This window comes from Dermacentor andersoni, chromosome 10, assembly GCF_023375885.2.
Source record: "Dermacentor andersoni chromosome 10, qqDerAnde1_hic_scaffold, whole genome shotgun sequence".
NCBI classification, from domain to species: domain Eukaryota; kingdom Metazoa; phylum Arthropoda; class Arachnida; order Ixodida; family Ixodidae; genus Dermacentor; species Dermacentor andersoni.
In genome coordinates, this window is record NC_092823.1 from 91986002 (window position 1) to 92006611 (window position 20610).

The following is a 20610-nucleotide window of genomic DNA, read 5'->3' on the forward strand; positions in this document are numbered from 1 at the left end:
GTAACTCACAGCCTTTTTCAAGCATCTAACATTTTGCTGGCATCGCAGCGAAAGACGATGATGACCCACTGAACTGCGAGCCACTGCGAGGTCGAGAAGGAACTCTCATATGTACCATCGGCTATGAAAGTTGTGATGACGACCGGGAGACTCCCTGCAATGGGCCTTTGAGAGGTGGAACCGAATACGCGTAAGTACAAACGGTGAAAGCAGTCAGTCAGCATTATGGACATTTACATTTAAAGGCCAATTTAAACAAAATGTAAGTTTGGATAAACTGGTTATGAATTGTCTTATACCAATGTTGTATTGCTATTCTTTATATACCCCTGGAAAAGCTGCAGGGCCACTAACTGTCAAAGTTTCTTATTAACAGCTTTTACGTGCAAACTAATCAGGTTGTAAGGGCACCTGGTGATTAGCGGATATGAAGCCAGTCGCAGCAAGTCACTTCTGGCATCTTCAAGGGCCCCTCGAGCAGCAGTAACAGGCGGCATTGGATACTAGAGGTCAAGCCGCTGAGTCATGCGCTCCAAGTAATGCGTCCATTTTGGCAAACTGCGTCGGTGGTATCTTTATTTTAGTTTAGTATGAAAAGCGGCTAAATTTTTTGTCTTTTGTGACGCATTGCTTCGTGTTTCAGGCAAAAATTTTCGCATGGAGGCTCCTCAGTTTTTGCAACATCGGCAACTAGGCTCCTCACGTGGCCCGAAAAATCTGTGGCGGTTGCCCTAGGACAGACGTGTGGCGCTTCACTGTTGAACAAAGCCTCCTTAGCAATATTGGGATGTATGATCAAGGGCTCAAACAAAGTGATTCTGAAATAAATCGGTGCAAATACAAGTTTAAAACAAATGGGAGACGTTTCAGTGCAGCAGAATAAATCGGGTTTCGGGCAAGGTTTTCTGGCGTAATTGTGTCATACATTAACCGAAAGAGAGAATTGAAGGTAACGGATCTTTTTGTCAGGCGACGCTGCTGTTTTCTTGGTGAATTTAGTGTGACATATTATAAGAGGCCATTTCTTTCCATTACCTGAGTTAGCCTTAACATTGCCACTATTATTAACATAGTGATACGGGCGAATCATTTTCACGCAAATGCTCAAGGCGAACGAAGCTTCAAGAAAGAGAAGCCCGAGTGTAGCGCGAATATACAAAGGAAAACCATGCGGGTCTTTCAGAAGCACAATTTTGTTGTTGAATACTTTTGGTGGTCCCTAGATCAAACAGGAAGCAACACTTTTCAGGGTTGGTTGCTCTGCCATATGGAAATTACCTCATATGGTATCATACGTTATCATGTCAGGCTTCTTTGGTTCCGAAACTAGGACAAGTTTTTTTTTCACTTGCGAAGCTACCTTTCTGTGATTTTTTTTCTACTTTTGTGCTGATCTTATATTGATCGCGATTCTTTGCATAAGACATTTGATTACCGTGCTGAATAAAGTAGGCAGTGTTGCGAGAGACTGGAGGATTTACATCTGTCAGTGTACATCGAAATACATTGAACGAAATGAACTCGAAATATTAGCATGAAAAGCTTCGAGGAAAGCACACCGAACACTCCTAAATATTTATTTAAACCTTTGTTTTCATGCTCATATCCTGATCTTAGTTCGATTGAAGGACAAAAGTGCATCACCTAAGTTGACCTTCGGTTCGTTGATTCCTGCGTTGCTGCGATTGTTTAAACATCTTCATTCCTTGTGTTGCGCGTATCGGTTAGCTGAGCTACCTGGTAAATGAAAGGAAATTAACAATGTGGTTCGTGAGCTGAGTAATTTTTAATAACACACATACAGTTAAGGATATACTGGTTCTCTTTGAAGCGATTAATCTCAACAAAACGATCTTATGAAGACAGGAGCACAGTTAATAAAGTTTTCATGTGCGAAGGCCTTCTTGTCTTCATGTGCTCCTCCAAGGAATTGTTGTTTATTTTGCAAGTTTATATGCAAAAACCCGTTGACAGCGCGCTACCTTTGTGTATGTGAAATAGTGAATTTAAAAAATCTAGCGCAATTGCAAACCAAGAAAATGCACCAAAGAAATCTATGGTGAGGGGCTTCAACGTCTTCGAAGCATACGTAAAATAAATGACAGTAGAGTACTATTTACCTAAAAAGTGCTAATTGACCACACTACATATAGTTCATTTTAATTAATTGACATTTTGGAAATAGATGTTTTTATAATACCAGACTGACCGTCTGCATCCACTACTGTTATAAACTATACAGTCGAGAAGACACCGGCAGGTTAAAAGAGTTCAGGCAACTTGAATTGGTAATAGTGAAGATTGTAACAAAGTAGACATATTTGCTTTTTAGTTTGCATCGAGGGACAAAAACTGCATTTTTTTATGCCATTTATGCGATCAAAATTTTTTTTGACAGAATAAAAAATTTTTCAACTATATGCTGACACTTCTTAAGTAATGCTCCTGAGACTTGAAGCAAGCGGTAGTGTTAAGATTTTTTATTTATTGTTAATATATCATTTTTTTTTAATGTGACGTGAGAGCTCCTTAATTTCGCTCAGAATAGTGGGTTGCTTGTCAAAATTGCATTTAACGAAATCACGTTATATTATTATTAGTTGTATCTCTGCGAGCATACTGCCCCCGCGTCCACGTTTTCTTTCGTCATGTAGAAGGAGCCGTTACTCGATCATACGTACGTCACGTGCTCAAACTGACCCCGTTTTCGCGCCATGCATGACGAAATCAGAACTAAATTTAGTATCTCGCTCGACGTTCAGAGAAGCTAAGCTCGGCCGTAGGTTTCCTTACCCGAGCGGGAGTGGTCACGTATGAAAGCTCGCTCTACCGTAGTACGTGTAATTGATTCGCACTCACTTCTCCGCTTATCAGTAGTTATAAGATTCACAAGCGTTTATTCTGATACAAAATTATGAAGATTCCAAAGATATAGCACCCCCAGCGTCTATCACGTAGAGTCCAGAAATAGCCGCAAGGGACACGAGTAGCAAGGCAGAGGGATATCCCACCCCTTTGACCACGGTAGAAGGTGCCTGTCACCACATTGGCCGCAAGTGCAGGAACCCCAACCATTTGCAATTGCTATGGGCTCGGGCGGAGCAGGGTAGTCTTGGATGCCGTCAGTAGGTGGATCATTTGTGTTCCCAAGTGCCCCAAAAAACCATGGAAAACAAAAGGACCCACGCAAATAGAGAGAGTATGTTTGATTAAACACCTCAAAAGACCCCCACTAATCGTGACGTAAGGTAATCATGTACGATTTCTGAAGCGTCAAAAAATGGAACTCCTGGATTCGGTTGCGTCGATTGCTGTACCCTAGTGCCCATACACCGATTGCAGAGCGCAAAGTACCGTCTCCAGTTCGGCACTGCGGCTGCATCCATGCTACAGCCCACCCTATTTTTTTTTTTTCATATCTTTCAGGATGTACGTCATCGGGTACACGAAAGGTGGGAGACGTGCCAGTATTCCTGAGGTGTTCGTTACAGGTGAGCGACTCCTTGTGCTTGGGAATTTCGCATAGGATATTTAGTTATTTGGACTGCGTATTCGAAGGAAAGTATTCAGCTTAATTGACCTGAAGCAGGCTTCGGACCGAGCTCACTGAGATTCGCAACAATGCAATGTTTAGTGGAAACAATGACAGCGGACTGACAGAACGAAATCGCACGCGGAGTACAGGGTGTTCTGTGAGTCAAATCCTTGTTGGTGAGGTTCCTTACTAATGTTTGTTCACTAATGAATATTAGTACGCGTTATTTATGCTAGAGAAATATTTTTCATAAAATTAAGAATTGTTGCTTCAAAACGTTGAGAACACGGACGGGTTATTATTTTAGTGGCTGGTGCTTGGACAAAATTATTTGTTTCCATAGTTCTAGATAAACGATGCGCATAAACCTTACAAATGAACAGAAACGCAATGCTTAAACACGACCTCAGACGCTCAGGTATCTGTGATGTTTAGTTATACGATAGCATCAAACGATTACTTTATCTTTGCCCCATTTATTACAACTTTGGTCCTCTATCGATACGTGTTTGCTCGTAGAAACATTTTAAAAATATTTTCTTGGATGTTTCAGCACTTCCAGAGGAGCCAAGCTCGGCAGGAGCAATCGCAGGTGGAATCCTGACCGCCATCATAATAATGGCTGCCATCCTTGTGGTGCTCGTGATTCACAGGAGGCGCCTGGCGCGGTAAGAGAAAAATGAATAATCTCGTATTTCAAGTTAAACTTATCTCAGTGAACTGCGTAGAGAGAGATTTACTGTACAGAGCACCTCAAGTTGGAAAAACCCGCATTTCAAACTCAAAAGAGCAATAGCATTATGCGTGGAAAGTGTGCCGTTTCATTCAAAATAATAGTGTTCGCATGCAGAACAGGTGCTGAGGCACATAATTAGGTTCCTGAATTCTCAGTTTCGGATTTTCTCGAAATTCGACACATTTTTACATTTTCGTTGAACATTTTCGAAGGATACATTTTTCAGGAAACGATTCTTTCAAGATGAAGTTTTCCCGTCCGTCTTTTCCCGGTGGATGATTGTTCGCCTCCGTATTATCATCACTTCTTTCTTTTCTGCACAGAATCACAAGGTCGCAAAGTTTTGTGTGCTGAACGTAGTGTACGCAGATCCTACTATTCAACATTGTATTTGGATTAACTACAGCGAACGACAGTGTTAGTCAAGGAGTCCAACGGGCGCTGAATTCGACATTGCAATATGACTATGCACATATTTGAGCGAGTGCAGTCGTCATTCGAATATCAATAGAACAACACTTTAGACGCACATTATGCGGCTATGAAGATATAATAAAAACATAAAAATTACTAGGGTGATACAACCCCTGAGTTATCATAAGTAAACTTTCCCAGTTCAACCACCACTGTGGCTTCACCTCCAAACATACTATGTTTCGCAGCTAACTTTAGCCAGATTTTCTAAACATGCGAATGCCACGTATCTGGACAGAACCAAGGTAATGCTGTTTGCCATCGCTTGGGGATACTGAAATAATTTTTTTTTTGTTTCCGCCTTATTGGATAATTAGTCTTAATGTATTATTCAACTTCACAAATATCACAGTTATGTGAAAAGTGTCAATGAGAGAATTATACAGCGACAAGAAAAATGTCCGATACAAGGGCCCTAATACGTAAAACTATTCCAATATGTTTTTATTCGAATCTCCTGACGTCAAATTTGCGTGACCGTCGATGTAAGCATCGGGCGGTGACCCACAGGGCTGGCTGAACAGACCAATCAAACGCTCTCCTCGTTCATAGGAGGTCACTTTTGTTTGCTTGAAAAACGAAAAACATTTACTGCACTGAGTAGCTTGTCCTGTCTAATTGACTGATAATAGGCGAAGTGGAGAGGAATTCGATGGGGCAGAGCCAGTGCAATGAAAATCGATAACCGGATGAAGACAGTGATGCCGGCGTCTGCATTTGGTTCGCTTTCCCTTACTTAGCTTGCGGTGGCTAGTCGAAAATCGTGGCGCTATGCAACGGAAGCTTAAGAATGATGGTAAAATGAATCCTCAGCAAAAAGTAGTTGGCAGAACGAGGTCGTAAACGTGCCGAAAGTGCTTTAAAACGTTTCAGGGCCACGCTAAAGGTTTTATAACATGCAAAAAAAACCATGCTTTCCGGCAGGTGCGAGTAGCCAGTGCCTGAGCAATCGGCAGCAGCCATATTTTATTCCTTTCGGAACGGGGCAGCCTGTGTGTATTCAGAAGAAAATTCAGTTTTGTTCGGCATATTAATGCATCTTTAACGCGTACATGTCACTTTGACGCGGGGAGTTTTCGTGGTTTTGTGACGTAGCGTGACGGGCAGGTGAAGTGGGTGCAGCCGAAAAACATTTGACCAATAGCATAGGGTTAATGGGGCGTTGAATCAGACGTAACTATTTTTCTTTTTTTCGGTCAAATCATGCATAATCATGTGTATACGCCATATCTGTACAACATAAGCGCAGGATTGTGATTTGTGAATAATAAACTCTATGTGGGAGCTTGTGTATGAGGACGGCCTAGCCAGCTGGGTATGAGCACGCTTTTTTATTCATTTTGTACGTACTCATAGCAAGGCTATGAACTTTCATAATGCATTCGCTTAAATAAAATCTGCAATACCGAGTATTCCTCCCACTTAGTGTGAATGTTTCTTCCCAAGGCAGAAGCAAGCGAGCTCGAAAAGACCGTCTGCTGAAGCGAGCAACATGAATAATTCGCTCGTGCATTTGGTGCAGATGTCCGAGTAAGTTTTCTATCGTTCTTAATAGATTTCTATCTAGTATATATTATTTCACTTGCCGCTGCATAGAATAAATAAGCAGCAAATCTATTATTCAGCAAACATCAACAGTATCTCCGTCCTTGCTAACCAGCTGCTTGGGTTAAAACGGCCACGTCGGCAACTTCAATGATGTAGGTTGTGTTTACCCAAGTGCCGCTTCTTCAAAAGCGAAGAACTGTCGATCATCACGGCAAACTGCACATTCCTCTTTGTTGTGCATACAGTGCTTAATTCTTCAGAATTAGGCACTGAAAGTTTATTGAGTGAATTTTTTATGAAGCTTTTCTGCAAATTGCAGATAAAATGCAATGAAATATTCTTTTACACCGCAATGATGTACTGGGGCGAGGTCGAAATACACTGTCAAGGCTTTACTATGGTATGACACCAGCTACATATGTGTGCAACCACTTGGTCATTAGTGCCTACAAATATCGGCAACAACCGTCCTCGATTACGGCAACAAGCCGGCAATTACGGCAACAACCGCCCTCGATGATTATCTAAGGCAATGTGAATAATTTCTCCACTGCGCGGGGAGAAACGCTAAGTTCTCTCTAAGTTCATAGAGAGCTTTAGATTAGGGGGCCCCAACGCCTCCGTCCCCCTAATCGTAGGGGTCTGCACATGCGCAGTACCGTGTCTCCAAGCGGTATCGTGTGCCAACGCTTGCGTACCTCTAAACTAAAACCCTCTAAAAGCGGTACGCAACCATGCGCCTGTGGTACGCGCACATCGGCGACCAACTCCGTGGCCTTGGACGGCTTAGCGTTTGACCTCCAGCCAGACGCGGCAAAAAAAAAAAAAAAAACATTCTCATTTAAAATACGGGTACAATAAACACAACATGGCCCGCTCAAACAAAAAAGCTACATGAGCAAAGGAATTAAAAACACTATTGATACTACTGAACGAAATCATATCATAAGCCAACAAACAATGACACGAAGGAGAACACAGAGGAAATTACTTGTACTTACTAAATGAAATAAGGAAATGATGAATTAATGGTAATTAAAGTGGATGAAAGAAACGATTTGCCACACCTGGCGAACGATCCCACGTCATCGCAATACGCGCGCAATGCTCTAACCAATTGAGCTACCGCGGCACCGTTTCCCAATCCGCTTTCTTTGGTATTCATGTTTAGCTACTAGAACTAACCTTAGGAGTGTTAGCCAGCGCCACCACTCACAAACCTTGGCGGCGGATATGGAATATTCTTTCTGCCACAGCCATTAGAAGTACATGTGTACGTGTCTTTGTGTGTTGGCTTCTTGTGATATGATTAATAAAAATCGGGCCCCTCGGTTAGCCCCCTTTCTTCTCGTTCATTACTGAACGAAATGGTATACAACACCGATTCATAGCAGAAGACAAACAGTTATATTGAAACTACCGTGCACGAAAAGAAGTGAGCGTATTTAAGCTATGCAAGTACACCTACAGTAATAGCCCCCCCCAAAATTAAAAAAAATCACAGTAACGCTCTATTTGGTAATCGAAAAACGCGAAATTTTTTTTTTGATTTTGCCGACTATCACCTTTGTTTAGAAATAACTAGCTTGCCGACAACGAAGAACATTCTGTATTATAGTTTTGAAGAACCAAGAAGCACTATCATAAAGCAATTTTACGTTTTGGTCGACACCTTTTTTCCAGTGTTAACGGGTCGACAACCAAGCCCAACCCGACTTTGATGCAAGACGAGATAGAAATGGAACATCACGTCATCAAAGACATCAACAAGTGAGTAATTGTGACGGTAACCTTTAGTGAAATAGGCCGCTGATGCACCTGTACTAAGCTGGCCTCGAGATAACGGCACGCCGAAGTGCGTACCGAGCCTCCATGCAGAAGCCTATAAATATGTATAGCAGCCACCAGTGGCAAAATAACCAGAATTCCTGGCGAGCGGTGCCCATTGAATGAAATGGGGCTCAAAGAGAAACTTTGCGCGTTGAAACCTATTTCACTGGGTTTTTCTTTTTTGTGCCTCCAATGGGCAGATCGGTTAAAGCGTATATGCTGACAATGAAGTCATACCAAAAGTTGCAGGTGTTTGCCGGTTATTCGATTTCCTGAGTTAAATGTTCGCGCAAAAGCAACAGACAGAGCCACATTCAGAGCGTACGTTGTATAAGCTGGCATACAGGTCGATCATTTTTAACCTCTACGCAATGTTTAAAAATTGCACGTTGGGCGTACAGGAATTCTAGTCCATGAAATGGAATGTTCAGAGAGGCAGACATTACTTGCAGGAAAAACGGAAACACATATTCAACTAATTAAAGTTTGCTAATTAACTCGTTCAATAATAATTTACGGCACGCATAGCAATTTAAGAATGGTAGCCGATGAGCTTCCAAGGCGTATCCACTTAGAATGGAGATAGAGAGAAAGCAAGGGCAGGAAAGGCAGGCATGTAAACCAGCAGAGCACCCGGTTTGTTACCCTACACTGGGGGAAAGGGGAATAGAAAGAGAAAAAAAAGGAGGGAGTAAGCACTGAGTGTGTGTGGGAGGGAAATTTTAACCGGTCTTTTAAGCCGGTGTACTTCAAGTATTGCACTAGTGCACAAATCGCTTTTCGTGCCAGTGACGGGTGTGGCCACTGTCCAAGTATCTTTGACTCGGTGAACGGTCTCGAGTCCAGCCGGCGTAAAGTTGCCCGCAGGGAGAAGCGTTGTACATCGTAGCGAGGGCAGGGCAAGTAGAAAATAGGTGTTCGATGGTTTCCTCGCACAGACAGGAGTCGCAAATCGGGCTCTCGGCCATTTCCAAACGATAGTAGTATGCGTTCGTGAACGCCACTCCCAGCCACAAGCGGCATAGCAAGGTTTATTCGCCGCAGGAAAGGTTAGATGGCAGTTGTAGCCGTGGCGTGGGGTCCTGTTTATGTAATCGGCAATTGAAGGCACTTTAACTCCAGAGATCCTGTGACTTATTGCATGCAAGCAGGCGAAGTTCCCTGGCCGCGTCCGACCTCGCCAAAGGTGTTGGACGCGTCTGGGTATCTTCGTGCGCAGACCGCGCAGCCTTGTCAGCAAGGTTGTTACCGACGATGCCACAGTGAGCAGGAATCCTTTGAAATATAATATTGTGCCCTCTTTTTAGACCATGGTGGTACACTTCCCTCATGGGAGATATCATCTGCGCTTACGTTCTGTGATGTAATGCAGACTTGATACTGTGAAGACCTGCCTTAGAATCACAAAATACGACCCCTTTCTCTGTTGGCTCTTCGGTGACGTACGTCATCGCGGCATGGAGAGCGGCAAGTTCTGCCGACGTAGATGTAGTCATGCGTGACAATTTGAATTTAACTGTAACCTGCTTAGCTGGAACGATGAAAGCGGCAGTTGAGCGGGTATAGGTGAGGTCGAACCATCGGTATATATATGGATGTGGTCATGATACGTCTGATGTAGTAATAGGAGCGTATGTTGCTTCAGAGCCGACGATGGACGATTGACCCTTTTTGTAATTCCAGGAATAGCAAAATTCACTTGAGGCTATCGCAGGCACCACGCGGGAAATGAAAGCTTCGCCACCGGTGTAAAAGATGACGGTATGCACCCGTGATGAGCCATAATCACTCTTGAAAAGGTAGCTTGAGGTCTCTCGGCTGGTAGGGAGGCCAAATGAGGGTCGGGGATCATTGACAGAGATGGCGAATGTGCGCTCTGAGAGAGTCGAAAGCTGCATGAGTCTGGATGATATGGTTTCCCGCGATGGCAATTGTTGCTGATGTTGAGGTGCACCGAGGCAGTCCTAAACACGTGCGTGGGCTTGGCCTTGTATCCTCTCCAAAGCGCAAAAGTTCGTCTTCCATGTATTTGACAACACTGGTAGACTGTCACGTAGGAGTCCGAGAAACAGTACCCTGTACAGCTGCATCATTTAATGGACTAGTGCATCCCCATTTTTCCAGCACAGAAGTTTCAAGATCTGCGCAATGGCAACTAACTTCTTCAGGTAGACGCAGAGAGGGCTCCACGAGTGGTTGCGGTCGATGATGGCACCCAGAAAGCGATGCGTCTTAACATAGGATACAGCTTGACCATTGATTGACACGGGATACAATGATATTTTGTTTGCGCGTAAAGCTAAGCAATGCGCACATTTCAGTAGACGCACTGAGGCCTTGTTCTCGGAGATAAGACGTCGTCATGGTTGCCACCCGCTGAAGCCTGGCTCTTAGCTGAGCGCGAGTCACCGCAGAGGCCCAGATGCAAATGTCGTCGGCGTATACTGAGACATGTACTGTACGCGGTAGGTAATGCGCTAGTCCTACCAGGACGAGGTTGAACAAAAGAGGGCTCAACGCTCCACCCTGCGGCACACCACGGCAGATATAATGGTCTGAAGTTTAGCCGTCTTCGGTCTGTAACAAAAAGCGCCTCTCAGTCAAATAGTCCCGAATCCATTTATGTATACGGCCACCAACTCCAACAGTCTCAAGTGAGTTCAGTATGGCCTCATGGGCGACGTTGTCGTATGCTCCCATTATATCTAGAAAAAGTGCCGCAGATAGGCGCTTGAGGTTTTTTTGTTTTGGACCCAGGTTACGATGTCATTGACGTTGCCGATTGACGAGCGACCTCGAAGAAAGCCCGTCATGCCTTCCGCATAGATGTTGAATCGGTCTAGGTACCATACCAAGCGAGGAAGAATCAATCTTTCCATCACTTTGCCGACGCAGCTCGAAAGCGTAATCGGGTGATATGATGAGAGATCAAGTGGAGACTTTCCAGGTTTCAGAATGGAGATCAAGCGGCTGGATTTCGCTTGTTTAGAAACGGCGCCCTTCTGCCAAGATTCCTTGTAGTATTTAAGCAGCTCATGACGTGTATCCTGTCCAAGGTGGCATAGGGCAGCACACGTGATGCTATCAGGTCCTGGTGACAAAGGATGCCTGCAGGTCGCCAACGCAGCATCGATCTCTTCGAGTGAAAATAGCACGTTCATTTCTCAGGGATGTCATTCAGTGCTGCGTAAATAATAATGGCCACGGATCCAGCAACCCGTGCACAGAACTCTTCAGCCACTTGAAGTTCCGAGCAGAGTTGGTAGAAGGCCAGAACCGCAAAGGTCTTGCTTTGATGCGTAGATGAGAGAAGACCCCTAACCGTTCTCCATATGTGCGAGAGCGATTTTCGGGGATCAAGTGACTTACAGAAAATTTTCCATCGCTTGTCTTACAATTTATCAATACGACTCAGGACTTTCTTTTGTATGCGCCGTGAAGCCCTCAGATCCATGACGGACTTCGTGGGCTGATACCTTCTCTCAGCCTGTCGGCGTGCCGCACGTGGCCTCTCCAGTTCAATGTCCAAGTCTGTTCGCCTTGCTGACCTTGTAAGCGAGCAGATGGATGTTTTCAATGCCTCTGCGAATGCATCTTCAATAGTGTGTGGAAGGCTTTCCCGAAATGCGTCATCAATATCCTTCTTAATCTTTGACAAATCATCTGTACGCGAGACAGTATGTTATCTTTATGTATGTTAGAATATGGTCGCTTCCATGTGTTTCTATATCCGTAAATCATTGGACGCTCGAGGCAAAGTGTCGTGCGACCAAAATCCAAGCAGCTACTATAGGTCGTACCTCGCTGAAATTTAGGGCTGCTGTTATTCACGCAGCACAAATCATGGCCGGCAGCAAAGGTGGGAAGACTCGTTTGACTCCAGAGGCAGGAGCCTCTGGAGTCAATTTTAGTGCTTCCCCGTAACTTGTGATGCAAGTTAAAGTCACCTGTTATAACCCAGGGGCCATTGTTCGTTACTAATATTTTCTTAAGTCGTTCGTCGTCAAAGTGACCTGCTAGGGATATGTAGGCTCCATTAAGTATAAATGACACATCCTTCTTTTGGACATTTAGGCAGACGTATTGGTTGTCGTCATGGGACTCTACCGGGTTAGCGACACATGTAAAGTCCGTGCGGATGTAATTATTACTTTCGTGCTCGCACCGCATGGGGACGAGACGAAAGATTCGTAACTGGACAGTCTGAGGGGACTATATGTATTTGGTACCCAAACGAGCAGTATAGGGCAGCGATTTATAAAAATAATATACAGTGGATTTAGTGCATCCAGTATTTGCAGAGCACTTCGAGCTGATGGCGTTTGCAGCTTGTTCAGTATGATGCACATTGTATTAATTAGCGATTGCAGCATTTCAACCACCTGCCTGTCTTGGTTGCACAAATCACCGACAGTAGACGTCAGGGGTTGTCCAGCACAAGTTTGCTGTGATTCTGTTGGTGAATGCTGTCGTTTCGCTAGAGCCGGCCAAGATCCGGCAGATGTGGTCTTCTCCGTGGCCTTGTTCTTCTCGGTCCTTTTTACAGTGTCTGGCCTGTGCGGTAAAGGGGGAGGTGGCGTTGTAGGAAGTGACATGCGCGTCGCAGAGGCAACAGCCTTCCTTGAGGAGCGCCGGTGACGGGAACATCGCTTCCTGATATTATTGGCGGCTTCGCGACGAGATGAATGAATGAAATGGCCATCTCTTTCAAGATGGCCATTTCCTCCTTAATATGTGGGCATTTATTCGATGAAGCTTCGTGTGACCCTCCGCGGTTTGAACACTTTATTACACTCGCGCCACATTTATCTGTAACGTGGGGCTCGACGCAGCGGGGGCATGCTGCTTGATTTTCGCAGATGCTGCTCACGTGTCCCAGTTTTATGCATTCGTAGCACTGCGGAGGTTTCGCAATGAAAGGCCACACTGAATGTCTGAAGTGTCCCACTTTAACATGCGAGGATATATATTTACGCTTGAATGCAATCTTCACGCAGAGTGAACTGTCTAGCCGCTTAACATCAACAATGACCTCATCATTGGCTGGCTTGATAAGAATCGGCAAGTCATTGTAAAGGATGGTGACGTCTGCATCGTAGATATTGCTGGTGACTACGTGAGATCCCAGAGGGATGTAAGAGCCTACCTGAATGCCATCGAGGTGCGTTGCGCTGCGCAGAGGGGTCATAGCAGCCGCGTGCTGGACATCAACTGCCGGTAGATATTTTGGGCTGTTCACCCGAATGTCCGATATTTCATTTCGCACCAGGGCTTCCAGTGACATCGACACAGATTGCCTGCTAAGTAGCTTCATGTTAACGGGGGGAAGCAGGGACACAAATGTGATGGAATTGGCCTCCGGCCTTTGCGTGTGTCGTATTGTTTCCATGGTTGATGATGAGGACGTCCTGGCGTTCCTTCTCTTCGCTCTGCGGCTCTGCACAAGCTGGAAGTCGTCATCGGAAGTGTCTTCACGGCTGAGAGAGTAAACATGGGTGTCCTCGCTCTCGCTGTCGCTCTGCTGACCGATCCGCTTCCTGGAGGCGGCCACCGGTGACGCAGCCGTCGCCGGCAGACGTGCGGGGTCATCCATTTCCACCGCCACCCTGCAGGGAGCGAGGACCAGCAGATGAACATGCATTTTCACATAAATAATCCGTAGCTAGAAAGAACAGCACTGTATAAAAGAACACTTCGTCCCAGTTAAAATAGATTTCCAGAATGAGAGCAGATTGTTAATATGCACCATCAGTTTCGCCGTACGATTATTCTGTGGTTCCATTCACTTCTTGAAGAAAACACTAATTTATGCATTGAAACACCGAAGTTTGGGAAATAATATCTCGGAACTGGTGTCATCCTGGATATTCGTTTCCAGTGAATACGCCTTGCAGACTCACCAGCTCTAATTCGAAAATTGCAATAATTGCCGCAAAGTAATTAATTGGAAAGGTAATTAAGAAATGTTTCTTAATACCTAAGTTATGCCTTTTGATTTCGCGTTCTTGTAATGTCCGCCTCTACGAATGATACAGCTCAAGAATAAAAATTATGCCGTCTGTTGCAGGCGTTTTTTTTTTTAAATAACATTCCGTAAACCTTAAGAATTACCAGCCTTTATAATGCTGCTGTGGCACCAACAGACGATCTACATTATTTGCGTCTTCCAGATGAGTTCATATGATTATTCTAGAAGATAACGCACATCGACAAGTGCCAGTAATGGGCTCGTTTTAGGACTCCCGGCGAAGTACGTACTGGTTGTAAATTAGTTCGTTATTGCGACACTCAATGTGTGATTCCGCCGTCGTGCTGACCTGGTAGCGATGGCGAACTCACGGCACGTGCACGTAGTCTTAGGAGGCCTCCAGAGAAGTGCAGTTTGTCTGGCGACACTAACGCCGAAGCCGGGTGGAGATCACCTTTTCGCTGATTCGTCTCCGTCGGAGCCAAGGCAGCGTTCTGGCTACCGCTGCCGGTACGGGCACAGCGCAGGCAATGACGCCTTCCAGCTCGCCAGCTGTATGCATATCCCATCGCAGTGCGTACACTGGTCCGACTGTAACTGACTGTAAGCGTCGAGGTTAAACACCGGAGATCCCACCTGTAACACACCCCGTCTACATTTTATTTATTTATTTATTTCGTTATTTATTTATTTATACATACTGTAGCTTCAATGAGGCTGCTGCAGGAGTGGGACGAACAACAAACATACAAACATATACAAACAAGCTTGCATGAATGTTTCAGAGGCCGTGAACGGATGCTGCCCGGTAGTGAATTCCAGATTTCAATTGTTGATGGAAAAAAACTGTGTTTAAAGGAATCAATGCGGGCAAGAAAGGTTGAGAAATTGACAATGGATGCAGCGCTGTCTAGCTACGACTAGACGGATCAGCTCAACCTGGTCAACCGAGCGAGAAGGGCCGCTAAAGGTTTGCAATCCTTTCATCGGGAGCTGAAAAAATACGGACAGTTTTCCGTCGGTCCTAACTTGTGCTCCATTCATACGTACAATGCCCGCACGCAGCTGCGGGTGTTATTAGCCAAAGAACTACTGTAGGACTCACGTTTTGCCCTATGGCATAAGAGAGTTGTCAGGAAAACTGAGCGTATGCAATGACGACATGTGGTTATTTCATGAAACATTGTTGCAGTTTAAAAATAAATTGTCGTGAGGACTTGCGCCGCATCATGCGGTCCCGGTGGTACCATCCACTGTAGAGTGCGTTGGTAAGGACCATGTCTGGACTATTCTAGTTTTTGGGGGACGCCGCTGTTGTAAAAACAAAATTCTAGCAGCAAAACAGATGCTGCAGTTGTCGGGAGGCCCCAATTTTCTTTCATGGAATGCATTGGTAGCGGCTTCCAGATTTCCCAGTCTCCGATTACAAGCTTCGTTGTTGTGTTTTATTGCATTAGTGGTATTACTCTACTGGTGATGTCATTGTTCTCGGCAATGTGCTTGTCCTCGCGTCGACGCGAATGCGTTCACTTTGTATCGCTGAAATAGGCGTTGATTCGTCACACTCCCAGTCTGTCATGTCTTACCAAGGCAATACAGGCATGGAGCGTTGCGCTCGCCGAGGCAACTACTGAATGAAGCCCCAAAATCTCACAAAGCCTCTAAAATAACGCCGTTGATGATAGGAATGTGAACGTGCCATAACCGATAGGGAGCTACGTAGAGTGCCACGTTGATGGGTTCATTTAATGTTGCGGCAAAATGTCTCAGCCACGCGGCAAAGCCTCGAATGTTCGCCAACGGTTCCCGCACCACGGGTTTGGCGACCTCCGGAGAAACGATTTGGAGAACTATTTCAATCGTTTACACCGTTGCGGTACGATTCAATAACGCATGCCGCATGCGAAGCGTGAAATCAAGCTCCAGCTCGCAATCGTTGAAGCGAGAACACTCGCCATAAACGATCATACGTTCGGCTGGCATTCTGTGGGAGTTACGCGATGCGGGCGCATGTAGTTTTAGCGAAATACCCCTAAAACCACATCCACGGTTATGTTAGATGTTAGATGTCTGTAGATTAATCTACAGACATATTTAGGCAGATCGTAGCGATCATTTCTCTCGGGGCCCTGGCATAACGGAGTTCGAAGAAGTTTACGCGCAGAACGTAACCGTAATAAATTACGTGCCTGGGGGTAATTGTAGTTTGAGAAAGTTTCGAATACCACAAGCGTTCGCTGCGCTAGGTTACATAGAGACATTACAAAGCGTTCCGATTAGTAATGTATTCTTTAATCAGAATGAGTGTGCTGAGCATACGCGATTTCGTCTAGCGTAGTTTTTGGTTTTTTTAGTGGCGCAACTATGCAATTGGTATGGCAAATGTATTGGTTAACGTATATAGTTCAAGCAAGACAGGAATAAAGAAAATACGCGCAGTGATCAAACGTGTATTGGAGTTGTTCTGCATTCGTTGCTCTCTTTTGTAACTTGATGCAAACAGCTTTATAGGTATCGGTGTCCTCACCATCAATCTTTTCATATTTGACTCTTAACACTGATTACAGACAAAAAATCGAAATTACCACTAGAATATAGTGGCGTCTACGCGTACTTTCCGCGTAGACATCGCTGAAATGACGACAAATAGAGCTGCTCTAGTGAAATTTCAGTGTATTTCTTGGTGGGCGCGTATTCTGTTAAGTAATTGGTTGCTTTCTTACATGCTTTGATTGGAAAACGTTGGTGGTGACGTTCGAACCACTTTCTGTGGCATTGGCCTGTTCTGACTGCTGTTCAACATGGAGGACACGCAATGTGATACAAGGAATAGATTGCACGGCACCACGTTTTGATAACAACTTGCGGTCGCGAAAAACAAACAAATACTTAGAAAAATTATTGTAGAAATTTTGTAGTGGAACTACTGAAATAGTGCCTATGCATTCTTTACAGTAGCTCATTTGCACACCTATATCTCTAACGCATCCAAACGGGTCAGGTCATTTGCTCACTTTCTTTTTACAGCGAAATGTATATGACTAACCTTCCGTACTTTTTTCGCCGTCCGGCAGCACAAAATATCATCATGTGTGCCGATCCTGCTGTTAGTGCACAAAGTGTCCAAGCTCACTGGCACATACCCCTTAACCTTCCTCATGAGAGACTGCGCTTACCGGATTAGACCCGCAAGAGCAATGACGGCTAATCCACGGGCACGCGGAGTGGCGCGAGCCAATGGGGCTCTGAACTATGGGCTCGAGCTTCCGAGCAAGTCTCCCCACCTCATTATATATAAATATATTTTTCTCTCTCTCTGGAAAGAACTTAACAATTCTCGGCGCCAACCGTGCAAACATGCTGGTGCTTCTACCTACCCATCCGTCGTCGTCGTGCTCTTGCACAGCTGGCTCCGTAGTGCAAAAAACTTTCATCATCAGCAATGGCGCGAGCGTCTTCGTATTCCCAGCTGGCTCCGTTGCCGCTCATCATTACAGCGAAGAATTCTCTTCTGTCGTCGTAATTGGTAGGCCGCGTCTATGGGGGTATCAGTCATTGATTAAGGGGGTGTGAGCCATTCAACAGCTGCGTTATCGATGGGTCGGACACGTATTGTTCGTACACCCGAAGAACAACATGCGTACGAGGAGCGCCGCGGGAAACAGCAACGAGAAGGTAAGCTGCGCCGGCGCGAAACGACCACCGACGAAGAACGTTCCCGCGATGCTGAACGAAAACGACAATCGCGAGCCCGGGCACCTCCGAACGAGCAACGACGCCAGACTCGCAACGCAATACGGCAGCTCTAACCCATTACTGTTACTCTAACCCCACGATACCTATCAAGCATTACCGGACGTGCTTTGACTTCATTTTAGCCAAGAACCTCTCCAGGGTGGCAGTCGAACCAGTGAGTGTATATTACAGTGATCATAAAGCAATCGTACATAAAGAATCTCACTCGAACATCAAGCACTGCCTTTACTACATAATCCATTCAAACACATCAATTCCCATCATCAGACGCTTCAAACAAAAGACAACCATTCCGCTCTGTAAAGATGGAATGGCAGCGAAAGCTGACGACAGTCCAAGCTCACAAACGAAAAGCAAAGTGCTTTCGTGCCATTTCATCTTCGCAGACTGCAATGGTTGTGATTTCTTTTTTGTTTCCCATCATATATATATATATATATATATATATATATATATATATATATATATATATATATATATATATATATATATATACCTTGCTAATATTCTATGTATGCCCATGAAACGCACCATGTCACGCGGTACAGAGACAGCTTTCCGAGAGAAGTAGCCCTTTAATTCTGCAGCAATACTAGGCAATTTTGATGTGCCCTCCGCTGGGTCACAAAGGCTGCTTTCTAGTTTCTGCTGTCAAACGTTCGTTCCTCGCCTTTATGCCTAGAATAGTCAGCCATAGTCAAGCATTGCCATAGCATATCTGTCCTTCATTTTTTTTAGATGTCTGCGCCGAGTACTTTCGCCCTTTTTTTGGGGTCGAAAAGCCACTTCGCCTCTTTACTATCCCCCACGAAAACTTTAATATACCACGCAGCCTAAACCGTAACACGTCCACGTTTGTTTCAATGATTGAGTAATGCATGTTTATTGCTTGCCGGATAAAAAAAATACAATGCAATACAAAAAACGGAGAGCGTAAGATCGCATTACTCCTAGAATACCGTGGGCATTGCAAGCGTGGTCCCCCTCCTAATCGCGAGCTTCTGAAATGACGTTATATGCTGGATTATTGCGGGAAGGGAAAGAAATGTTGTAGCCATTGAACGGTCTTGCAAACGTCAAAATTCTTATGGCTCAAAAAAAATATTTATATATTTGTTTTTCGTATATATTGCACTCCCGCGTGACAGTTGCAACAAAAATCTCGTTTAATAATTACGATCCCGCCAACACATCCCGCATAAAACAGACTCTTACTTAAAGGTTTTGAGCGACGATTGCCCTTCTTTCGGTGTTTTCCAACGTGACTTGGCGGCTGGCAAGGAGGAAGAAGTGCTTGTGCTACGACGAAACCGGAAACGACACCGGGACAAAATGAGACGTTAAGCGTTGCGCGCTGTACCCAACTAAGCGACAGCGCAAGAGGAGCGGTATGTGGGAAGCCCGCGTCTCCGAATGTCCATTTCAGATTAAAACGCCTCCGAAGCTCCGCGCAGTTTCGGAGTCACCACTTTAATTAAGAGTCCGGTCCCGCCTAGCCTCGGCAGGACGCATGTTTGCGCAGGCGTTCCGTGGTTCGCCTTCGCCAAGCAAAGCACAGCGACCGTAACGAAGTGGATTCGGCTCGCAGAGTGACTCGATACGCCCTGCGGCTATGGCTCGCTCTTCCTTTAACACGGTGCCATGACGCATACAGCGCAAGAATGTCATCAGTGAGGCGGTCAACAGTGGAGCGGCTTTCGCATTTACTCAAATATAAGCCGACTGCATGTTTCGCCTAGCATTTCAATAATGCCCGCTCGAGTCGTCGAGAGCTTTGAATTCCGCGGGAGCTGACTCTCACGAAAGTGGGAGACGCGAATGAAAAACGCGCGGCATTTATATTACGCAAATCGCGGCCCTCCCTTCTTGCCCTCATTGCACGTGGCAGAAGCTGAGCTTTCATTACCCCGTAAAGTCAGATTGATTCGGCTCGTCAGTTGGCATTTTGGTTGCCCGGTTTGTGTAAACGCCAGTGGTCGAGGCCGAAAGAGAGTCAAGGCAAAAGTGGTGAAGCCATCTACACGAGGTCAGTTGGCTCGCGCGACCAGCTTGGAAAGATGCATGACCATTCAATCGGATCGCGTCGGGTCAGCTGATGTTGCGATGCCACCTGCTCGCTTCGAGTCCACGTAAACAATGCCAGCGTTCTCGAAAATGCTGCCATTGGATTAGATGGGAAAATCTTCATCCCGTATGGTCGACCAACACAGCTTCTGTTATAAACGTGTGAGCGTGTCTTTCAGGCGACAGGTCACTTATTCAAAATGCCAGGTCGTAGACCAGGCATTTTGGTCTTAGACCATTACGGTCTAAGCCCATTACGGTTTGGTAAGACCATTAATGGCCTTAGACCATTACGCCACTTGTCATTTTAAACGCAAAGAAAATCGTGGCAAATTCTGGCGGACTGATGGAGATGAAAGTCAGCTTAAATTGAAAATGAAACTTGTATCAGTGGGTAAGCTTCGGTTTAAGCAGTCGTTGTTTTGTTTATCGGCAGGAATAATTACTGAGGAATATTTCTGTACTAGAAAAAAATATGACCAGTATGAACTAAAGCGACAAAAGAAGGTACTGAAATGATTGTATTTGGCTAAGTATTGCGTTGGCAGAAAATCTAAAGAACGCACATAGAATAACAAAAAGCGGACGTACGCTGAGCCACATACGTCCACTTCTTGTTCTTTTTTGTTCACTGTATAGATTTTCCATCGGTGTAAGACAAAGCGCAATGCAATTATGAACGTCCATCAAGAAGCCCCG

At 45.1% G+C, this 20610-nt stretch overlaps 1 protein-coding gene across 1 annotated transcript in view; it reads left to right on the top strand.

Moving 5' to 3' along the window:
- Positions 1-20610, top strand: part of LOC126544329 (receptor-type tyrosine-protein phosphatase H-like) — a 123020-nt gene that overhangs the window by 64437 nt on the left and 37973 nt on the right. Inside the window, exons 16-20 of the mRNA XM_050191613.3 lie at positions 49-190; positions 3427-3491; positions 4089-4203; positions 6192-6275; positions 7977-8063. Coding sequence (XP_050047570.1) covers positions 49-190; positions 3427-3491; positions 4089-4203; positions 6192-6275; positions 7977-8063 — 493 coding nt within the window. The remainder of the gene's footprint in view (positions 1-48; positions 191-3426; positions 3492-4088; positions 4204-6191; positions 6276-7976; positions 8064-20610) is intronic.